Genomic DNA, 11,051 nt, shown 5'->3' with positions numbered 1-11,051 from the left:
TGCTTAATTCATGGTGCTACCAGCATTTCTCCCTATTCACTATAATAGTTATATTTACTATTGTCTTTCAGAAACATACATTCTCAAATCTTGATTCTAGAAGGGCTCTACTTTTATCACAATGCATTTTGTAACTAAATACCATTACTAGCTTTTTCAGTTTCTCCTTCTGAAAGAAACTTTGGTTGATATATTCTTGTATGTATAATAAAGACCTGGTATCAGTGTGTTGGACTTCTGGTGTGGCATTGTAGGATAAGCACTGGAGAGCATACTACAAGGTTGTCAGTTCAAACCCACCAGCTGCTCCTTCGAAACTCTGTACAGGGTTGCTAAGAGTTGGAATCGATTCAATGGCACTTAACAACAATGAGCAAGTCAGAGCATTTGGGCCTTGGAGGACTAAGCAAGGCTTTAGTAAAGAGAGTAGGGAAACAATTCGATGACATCTCCTTACCTGCACGACACCCCCCATGAAAGAAGCAACCACAGCCATGGTGGTACACATCACACCAAACAAGAGACCTGAAAGAAAGGAAATTTGTGATCATCATCCAGAGTAGCACTGAGGGAATCTTGAACCCCCACCAGAACATTCCCTGATGCAAACCTGATCAGAGGAATCCCTGCAGATTGTCATTGGCAATCAGCTAGCACAAGCCACAAAAGGACTCTCAAGGGTCTGCTTGAAGCTAGGCTCAAGGGTTTTCTTTCCAGAAATCAAGAAGAAATTCATCACATGGAAGCAACGTGATAATGTGGAAAGGCTACTAATCTAGACTTAGGAAACTAATTCTAGTTCTACCATCACCAGCTACTAACCTTTCTAGGATCAAATAATTTCTAGTCTTTAGATCTTTAAAATAGCTAAATAATGTCCATATGTGCTATCTTACACCTTTTATAAATCTGGAACATTTTTTTCTACTTTTTTTTCCCCTCGGTACTCTGTTTATAGCTCCCTTATAGTCCTTAGTATATCATACAATCACATATTCATTTTCACACCTGTGTAAAAGGACCATAAGAGCTTATCTAGTTAGCAAACATGTGACCAGCACACATCTCTCCTTCATCAAGGATATTATTATATGAAAAAATCCAATTGCTAAATCATTACAGATATGTCAATTCTTCAAAAGGAACTGATTTGATGCAATCCCTTGGGATAGGTACTGTCTTAGTTAGCTAGAGCTGCTATAGCAGAAATATCATCAGTAATGGCCAGAGTTTGGATTTATAACATATTTTGGAGGCCACAATTCAATGAATAACTTATTCTACTTTTGCCCCCCAAAGTTGGTATTCTTGTCGCAAGCAAAACGTATTCACCCCATCACCGCATCACAAGTCTTAAATCCACGCAAAGTTCACAATCTCATCTGAATCATCCACGTAAAATATGGGCGAGTCTGTAAGTATATTCCATCCTGGGACAGAATTCCTCTTTACCTATAAAGAATCCCTGGTGGTGTTGTTTGTTAAACGTTGAGCTGCTAAGCACACCATCCATTGTTCCAACTCACCAGCTACTCATTAGAAGAAAGATGAGACTGGCTGGTCCAGTAAAAATTTAGTCTCAGAAACCCTATACTTAGTCACTATGAGCCAGAATTGACAAGAAGGCAGTGGGTTAAATTCTGTGAATCTGGGAAGTCTAGTTAAAAGTTATCTGCTTCCAAAGTACATGGTAGAACAGGCATATAATAGATATTTGCATTACAAGTGGGAGAAATTGGAGGGTAAGGTTTGAAAACAATCCTCCATTCTTTTGGTAATGACCATGCACTCCAGACTCTGCATGTTGGCCACATCCTTCAGATTCTGGGTAGAGACCCCTCAGTCTTGGGCTTCAGCTCTGCCTTCTTATCCTACTGGAATGGCAACTCTGCTTCCTTGGCTTTGGGTGGCCCCATTCTCGTAGTCTATCTGAGAGACAACCCTCAATCTTTAGCTCTGGCAGGACACATTCCTCTGCTGCTTCAACATTGGGCAATAGTCTCATCTTCTTAGCCAAAATGAATGGCAGTTCCACACTCCACAGTTGAGTTGGTGAAGCTCTGACTCTTTGAAACCCAGGGGGTTGTGGTCCCACCCTTTAAATCTGAGACAGCTCAGCTTCTGTGCTCTTTGCAACAGTTCTGCTGATCTTTAGTCTTCTCCAGAGATGTTTCTTTTCTTTTCTTGGAAAACCACTCATGTAACTTCTTTGTCTTGTCTTCTGACTATAGCATTTCAAAAAACAGACAGCTTTCTTTTCTTTTGTCCTGTCTCTTTCCCCTTCAGTCTAAGATGAAAGGTTTTCTGCTGTGTTGGTTGATTAGATTATCAGTCACAGGCTTAATCTCCGTAAAAAAAATATAGAGTTACCAAATCCTTGGTGAGAGTTTTAGGGCATATATCCTTACTTTGGACAACAAATTTTCCAAACCTTTCAGTTTAATTTGTATTTTGTACAATTTATTTTCTACAATTCCATTTCTTTTCTTTTTCATTTTAGTATAATTGGCAAAGGAAAACAAGAGGAGCTTGCTTAGAAATATCGTCAGCTAGATATCCAAATTTGTCACTGAAAAGTTCTATTTTCCACCAAACATTTGGGTTTAGTACAGACAAGTTTTTTTTCCCTGCAATTCTATAAAAGTATTACCCTTCCTTCATTGACCAATAACAGGATTATTATTTTCTTTTAAAATCTCACTAGAAATGCATTTAACACCCACATTTCTAGCGGCATTCTATTGCTCCTGCCATATGTGCTCTTTAAAATGGTAGAACTTTGCTGTATAGATTTCCTCGCTGCCTTCTGAGCCCTCACCAAAATTGCCTTTGACGTCTATAATTCTACCAACAGTCTGTTCCAGGCAATTTAGGCTTTTTCTATTTGTTGTTGTTAAGTGCTGTTGAATCAATTCCAACCCATAGCGACCCTGTATAGGGTTGCCAAGAAGCTGGTGAGCTTGAACAACCAACCTTGCAGTTCAAACAGCTGGTAAAATTAAACCACCAACCTTGCAGTTCAAACAGCTGGTAAAATTAAACCACCAAGCTTGCAGTTCAAACGACTTTGCAGTCATTTGCACTTTCATTTGCACTTTTTTTTTCTTTCTATTGTTGATGTCGTCATTAAGTGCCCTCGAGTCGTTTGGTTCCATAGCGACCCTGTATAGGTTCCCAAGGAGCCACTAGTGAGCTTGAGCCACTGACCTTGCAGATCAAATGGCTTTGTAGTCTGGTGCATTAACCCACAGCACCACTCCAGGACTGCACCTTAAAACTCTCCCACTCTCCACCCATTATCCAGTTCCACAATCACTTACATAGTGCAGGTATTTGTTAGAGCACATCCCCACTTTTCAGTAACAAATTCTTAGTTATCTAGTGTTGGTATACCTCTTAAACACCACAAGTGAATGGTATTTACATGCAGAAATTTATTTTCTCATAATGTATGAGGCTAAAATTTTCAGTCTATAAGGTTAGAAGAGCCAACTATAGTGGAAGGCTTTCTCTCTGTTAGCTCTGGGGGAAGGTTCTTGTCTATTCTGAATTTCTAGGCTTGAACAGTCTTCATGTGGCTTGGCATCTCTGTTCCTTCACCACTGCTTTGCCTTTCTTTTAATATTTTTTATTTCTCAAAAGATATTGATTTAAACACAGTATACACTCATTCTACCTAATTAGCGTAACAAAAAACTACCCATTCTCAAACAGGATTTAAACCACAGGCACAGAGGTTAGGATTTAACAGCACATATTTTGGGGGAACACAATGCAGTCCATAATGAGTCATGTTTCAAAAAAATTAAAAAGTCAATTCCAACAACCCCATATGTCATCTATAATAAGTTATTAAAAAGTTAGTCTGAGAGAATAAGAAGACATGACTAGCTAAAAAATGTTTTAGGTGCATAAAAAGTAAAAGTTATTAATAGAAAACAAAAATTTTAAGCTAAGTAGTAAGAGTTGTTCTACCAAATATTAAAAAACATACAATATCTATAAGTATAAAGCAGGTTATGTCTTGTAACTATTAAATAATTGAGTGCAACTAAGCATGTAGTTAATATGCCCTTGTAGAAAATGTTACTACTTAAAATAGTAACTATCACTACTTAAAATATTTTTTAAAACAATGAGGAATATTGTATAAATGATGCTCAGAAAAGATGGCAAAAAATTGATCCTGACCTCACACCCTAAATTAAATTATTTAAATAGAGTGAATATTACATTTGTTGTTGTTGTTGTTGTTATGTGCCGTGGAGTCGGTTCCGACTCATAGCGACCCTGTACAGGGTTTCCGAGGCTGTAAATCTTTACTGGAGCAGAAAGTCTCATCTTTCTCCCGCGGAACAGCTGGTAGTTTCGAACTGCTGACCCTGAGGTTCACAGCCCGATTCGTAACCACTACGCTACCAGAGGTCCTAGTTAATATTAAATTGTTTAGAATCCTGAAGGAAATATAAGCAAATATGTAAATTGAAGTAAATACATAATTGAATGGGAAGTAATTTGTAAGAATAAATAAATGAATGAAATAATAAAGAAAAGATACATGTATTTGATTAAATATGTTTAATGTTTCTGTGCACCAATAGTAATATATTTTGTAATTTTTAAATGGGTAGATATTCCAAAATAGACAAAGCTCTAATTTGTTCACGTGTAAAGGTATTATATAAACTAACAATAAAATTTCTAGTGTTGTTGTTAAGTGTCATCCAGTCACTTATGAACCATAGCAGCCCTGAATAGGGTTTCCAAGGAGCAGCTGCTGAGTTTGAACTGCCAACCTTGCAGATCAAACCAACTTTGCAGTCCAGCGCACTAACCCACAGCACCATATTAGAACTCCAAAATTTATGATATTTTTCAACAAATGAACAAAAAATATGCAAAGAATTTTCACAAGACGTTATAAGTGGCAATTTATTACATGAAAGATGTTCAAAATCACTATGAGAAATTCAATTAAGAACAAAAAATATGTTATTTTGCTTTTGAATTTGCATAACTTAAAAAATATTATATATCTCCATTCATTGAGGGGAACATAGTGGATAAGGATAAGCACTGGCATGAAGTCCACAAGGTCAGTGGTTCTAGCCTACCGGCAGCTCCATAAAAGAAAAATGAGGCTTTCTGCTCCAGGAAAGATTTGAAAAGCATTAATACCCTGGACAGGATTGCTGTAAGTCAATACCATCTCAATGGCACTTAACAACAACAACAATCCCCATTTATTGCTGTAACACATAAGCAAAAGTTTGACTTCTTAAAGTATATTTCTTAATATGTATCATGAAGTGTAAATGAACTTGTATTACCTGATAATTTTCTTTTGGAAGTTTATACTAAGTCATAGATGTAGGAAAAGATATGTATGGATTTTTTGACAGTGTTATGAAAATTGACTTATTTTCAGTAGAAATTAATGATAGTAAAATAAAATGTAGCAAATAAGCCACTTGATGGAATATATTATACAATCATACAAAACTACATTTTCAGTTATTGAATAAGGGCGTTGTCCAAAAAGCAAATAAATCTAAACAAGTAATTTCAAAAAACATCAAAAACTCACTATATTTTCAAAGAATACATAAAAGAATGTACAGTTGCTCACTATAGTATGTTAAGAAAAAACAACCATGAACAAAATTAGATAAATACTACTCTTATTTAAAGAGTGCATATATTTTCCAGCTTATCTATATTTTAAGTTAGAAAATTGGCATAATTTATGCTTAAAAAGAGTAAACTTCTTAAAAACCATAATTTAGTATAAGAAGCTTAGAAACAACATGTTGTTGGTGTTAAGTGTGGTTGAGTCAGTTTTGACTCATAGTGACCCTGTATAAGGTTTCTGAGGAGCAACTGGTGGTTTTGAACTGCCAACTCTTTAATTACTTCTCCTACAGCACCACACCAGGATTCCTATAACACCACGCTGCTCTATTATTAGGACAGAAAATTATTTATTGAGGGGACAGACAAGGAATTTGATAATAAAATATTCCTCAGAAAATAATTGGATTTTATTCTATGAAGTGACTAACCATAGTGATGAGAAAGCCTTTCCATTAGAGGGATAGACTAATATGGATCCACACATAATGTAAGGAAGAGATGTTTGTGTGATGCGTCTAGAGTGTAGGGTGGTCAGTTTTCCTGGTAATCTCCTGTCATCTTTGTGAGTGTGAGAATCTATATATGAGATTCTTTCATGTATCTTGGTGTGGATTTGTGTCATAAACATTTCCTGAGTAGTGTGTGCAGGATTTTGACATGTACCAATATGTATGTTTCATGATATGAAGAGAGAGTCCATTGGCTGTACCTACATAAGCCTTTACTGATCCAGGTGCTCTTCTTGTCGGAGAGATGGGGAAAACAACTCTTGACAAAATCCTCAAAGGTCACTGTTGCTAAGGCATTGATGCTGGCAGCCACAGTGCTGTAAGGAGAGAAAAGTAAGATTACAGGCCACACTAAACAAGGCTAAGCCACCAGCTTACCCTGTCATCTAGGACAGGACTCTAAGTAACAGATGCAGAAATACGTCTATTATGGGATTCCAGGAGACCTGCATCACCTCTTCACTCACTCTTCAAGGATATTCCTTTACCAGTGCTCTTCCAGGTCGTCTTCAAACACCAATGAAATTCGCACATAGAGCAACAGACAGAGATGGACACACACACACACATACACATAGGGTTTGTGTAGGTTGGACTAGAGGCAGGAAGTAATGAACAGACTAACACAAGAGTCAGTTCGTGTTTGAAATTCATTAATTATTTATTTCTTTAGTTGTTCATTCATCCTTTTAGTCATTCTGGGTAATAGGCACATTCTGGCGAAAAGAAGGACTTCTGGTGTGGTGCTGTAAGATTAACTCTAGACTTCAACCCACAAGGTTGGCTACTCAAACCTACCAGCTATTCCTCAGAAACCTTATATATCAACAAGAAAGACATGGATCTTCCATGTTACCCAAGGCCAGATTTTTAATAACCAATTATACATTTGTTTATAAATCTGAAAATTGTTATGAAAGAAAATACCAAAGTTCTATGAGAACATGACCTACAGAAATCTAAACTGATATGAATCTAGTACATTTTAGGAGATCTTTCTCTGAAGAAGTGATGGTAGCTATTCCTAGGAAACTCTATACAGGGTCACTATGAGTCGGAACAACAAAATGAAAGAAAGATGTCCTAGAAAGAAGGGAAAATAACATATGGAAGCCTCTGGATTAAAAGGAGTGTATTGCATTTGACAGCCTGAAGGAAGACAGTTGTGGTTAGGATACACTTAACAAAGGAGAAAAGGGCAAGAAATAAGATCAAGAAGTAGGCAAAGACCATAATTACATAAACACTCTGATGTTCTATTACCAACTTTCCAGAGTTCAACCTCATGGCTCTAAAATGTAGTTAGGTAGCAGAGCACCTGAAAACCTGGGTTTTCTTGCAAAATAAAATAAAATCTTATTTAATTCCTCATATCAATCAGAAATATTTTGGTGGTGGTTATAGTTACGTGGCATGGCATTGGTTCCAACACATAGCAACCCTACATAGGGTTTCCGAGGCTGAATAGGGAGCAGAAAGCCTCATCTTTTCCCATAAAGTAGCCGATACATTTGAACTGCTGACCTTGCATTTAGCAGCTCAACTCTTAACCTATTTTATGTGATCAGAGCTCCTAGAAGTTGTATATATTTTAGCTACTGTAATTTTTGTTGTAGTTAAGTGCCGTTGAGTTGGTTCTGACTCATAGCAACTCTGTCTAGGGTTTCTGAGGCTGTAAATCTTTGTGGGAGTAGAAACCCTCACATTTCTCCTGTGGGACAGCTGGGGATCACTGTTCAGAGTTTACCCTAAAGAGCCACCGCACTCCCCAGCTACTATAATAGATGAGTATATTTAATTCATGTGATGCAAATCAAAACCACAAACAAAACTTCTGGAAAAGAAACAAATTAATCAATAAAGCATGGACAGATGTTTAGAAGTATGTTACTAATATTAATTATATAATTGTTCATTATTAGCTAATCGTTTATTAGCACCTTCCAGGACTCACATGTAGACAGGAAGTAGCTGTTTCAAAGATTTAGTAAGTGTGTAGCAACTCTGTAGAGTGTTTCAGAGGAGTGGCTGGTGAGTTTGAACCTCTGTCCTTGGGGTCCAAACTAACCTTGTGGTCTAGTGCTTATCCTACAGCACCACACATTAATATGCCAAAAGATTAAAAAAAAAAAAAACTATGCATATGCACATGTGTATGTGCACACACATAATTATACACATTGCAAAAGGCTAACATTTCAATTATCAAAATCCATTGTCCTTCCAGTTAAGCATTTTTCCTAAAAGTAAAATAAATAATAGTATTTTTGTTCTTAAGATTTGTTTACAATTGCATTAATTTTTATATTGATTTTCTTGAATGTAAATAATATCTTTCAAACCCAAGTCAATGTCATGTTTAATAGTGAAACCCAAAATCATTCCACTTAAATACGTAACAAAATGAGTTTTACTTCAATATTTGTCATTGTTGTAAAAGCACAATTGCAGAAAAGACTAAATATAGTAACTATTATTTTTTTTTTAAAAAGGAAAGTCAATATTATTTGGAGATAAATTATTTGAGTGCTATCAAATCCAAAAGAATCAAGTAATAAAAAAAAACAAAAAATCTAGATGCCCAGGGCAATTTTATAAAAGAGAGGTAATGAATAATTACTACTCTGTTGTTATTGTTAGGTGCCATCAGTTCAGTACCGACTCACAGTAACCCTATGCACAAGAGAAAGAAACATTGCCCGGTCCTGGGCTAACCTCACAATTGTTGCCACGCTGGAGCTCATTGATGCTACCATTTTGCCAATCCATCACGCTAGGGGGTCTTTCTCTTTTTCCCTGATCCTCCACCTTACCAAACATGATATCCTTTTCCAGGATGATCCTCCTGACAAAATATCCAAAGTATGAGAGACAAACTTTGGCCATCCTGGCTTTCAAGGAGTGCTCTGGTTTCACTTCTTGTAACCCAGATCTGTTTGTTGTTTTGACAGCCCAAGGCACTTCCATAACTCCATAACTCATCTGCATCGATTCTTCCACAATCTTCCTTATTCACTGTCCAGCTTTCACATGCATATGTGGTTATTGAAAATACCATGGCTTGGGTCAAGAGAACCTTACTCCTTCAGCTGATATCTTTGGTCTTTAAAAAAGTCTTGTGCAGCAGATTTTCCTAATGCAATACGTCCTTTGATTTCTTGACTGCTACTTCCTTGAGTGTTGATAGTTGATCCAAGAAAATGAAGTCCTTGACAATTTCAATCTTTTCTCCACTGAAAAGAATGTTGTTTCTTGGTTTAGTGATGAGGATTTTTGTTTTCTTTACATTGAGAAGCAATCAATACTGAAGGCTATGGTCTTTGATCTTCAGTAAGTATTATAAGTCCTCTTCACTTTCAGCAAGCAATGTTGTATCATCTGCATATCGCAGGTTGTTAATGAGCCTTCCCCAATCCTGAAGCCACATTTTTTTGTCATGTAACCCAGCTTCTCAGATTATTTGTTCAGCGTACAGGTTGAATAAGTATGGTGAAAGAACACAAGCCTGTCACACACCTTTCCTAATTTTAAACCGTTCAGTGTTCCCATGTTCTGTTTGCCTCTTGGTCTATGTTCAGGTTCCTCATGGAGCTCGTTTTCCAACACTATATCTGACAGTGTTTCTCTGATATTTGTAAGGTTTTCAGTGACTCAATATTCAAAAGTAATTTGTATTTCCTTCTTCCTAGTCTGTCTTCATCTAGAAGTTTATCTGAAACCTGTCCACCATGGGTGACCCTGCTGGTATTTAAAATACCGGTGGCATAGCTTCCAGAAACACAGCAACTCACAAGCCACCACAGTACGACAAACTGACAGATAAGTGGTAGTGTTTCCACTCTAAAAGATAATATGTTGTTGTTGTGCGCTGTGGAGTTGGTTCCAACTCATAGCGACCCTGTACAGGGTTTCCAAGGCTGTAAATCTTTACGGGAGCAGAAAGCCTCATTTTTCTCCCACAGAACAGCTGGTAGTTTCGAACTGCTGACCTTGAGGTTCACAGCCCAATTCGTAACCACTACGCTACCAGAGCTCCTTAAAAGATAATATATCATGCAGTTATTAACATAGATATAGATAAATAGATAAAATGAAAGTCAGAAAGAGTCCAAAGTATGTAGAAAATGTTGTATATGGTAAAGGTGGCATTTGAAATCAATGGTGAAAATGTCACTTAGTTACTAAAATAAAATTGCTAATTTAGAGCACAAATCAAACAGTTGCTGTCCTTCATTTCTGCTGCCACTTCATCTCAGTGAATCAATAATTATAATATTTAATAACCCCATATTAGAATAGTATCTGATCAATCACCATTAAAAAATAAAAAGAAACTGTTTTAAAATAACATTAACCCAGAAAACCTAACATTGAGAAGATGATTAATTAACTCTCAAGGGTGTTCCATGCTCTCTTCCCCTTCTGCTGGCTTCCTGCACCTTCAGAATATCTGCTGCTGTGGAGGGAGGTGCTCCACATGCGCTGACGGTCCAACCACCCCAGAGGATAACTTGGTGTGCAAATCTGTCTTGTGGCCATCTCTTTTTCTTAGTCAGCCCCAAGTTCCCTCAAACCCACTGCATTACCATCCTCACAATCATCATCTTGCTATGGTTGAAATCCTCATCATCACAATCAGAGCACAGTGTTATCGATATACTAACCTCAGAGTTCCACTGAATGCACAAGCCACAAAGAGTCCTGGAAGTCCTGGCATTGTGGAAAATATTTCCATGACGAAGTAAGGCATCAGCTGAAAAGGAGGAGAGGAATTGGTAGTATCTGAAATATGGAAGCATAGCTTTGTAGGAACAGAATATGGGAGAAAGCAAAAATAAATGCTATGTAAAATAATATAAGAATTTACACGGACTAAGAATTTGTGGGAAATCCTGGTGTGGCACTGTG

At 37.0% G+C, this 11,051-nt stretch overlaps 1 protein-coding gene across 1 annotated transcript in view; it reads right to left on the bottom strand.

Annotated features, from left to right (window-relative positions):
- The window catches only part of SLC5A12 (solute carrier family 5 (sodium/monocarboxylate cotransporter), member 12), a 65,189-nt gene that overhangs the window by 21,880 nt on the left and 32,258 nt on the right, over positions 1–11,051 (bottom strand). Inside the window, exons 8-10 of the mRNA XM_006872387.1 lie at positions 10,808–10,896; positions 6,348–6,460; positions 458–525 (exon numbers count right to left, since the gene is read on the bottom strand). Of these exons, the coding sequence (XP_006872449.1) occupies positions 458–525; positions 6,348–6,460; positions 10,808–10,896 (270 nt within the window). The remainder of the gene's footprint in view (positions 1–457; positions 526–6,347; positions 6,461–10,807; positions 10,897–11,051) is intronic.

This window comes from Chrysochloris asiatica, unplaced genomic scaffold (genome assembly GCF_000296735.1).
Source record: "Chrysochloris asiatica unplaced genomic scaffold, ChrAsi1.0 scaffold00196, whole genome shotgun sequence".
Taxonomy (NCBI): Eukaryota; Metazoa; Chordata; class Mammalia; order Afrosoricida; family Chrysochloridae; genus Chrysochloris; species Chrysochloris asiatica.
The sequence above is the reverse complement of the archived record's forward strand: the minus strand, read 5'-3'. Positions and strand labels throughout refer to the sequence as shown.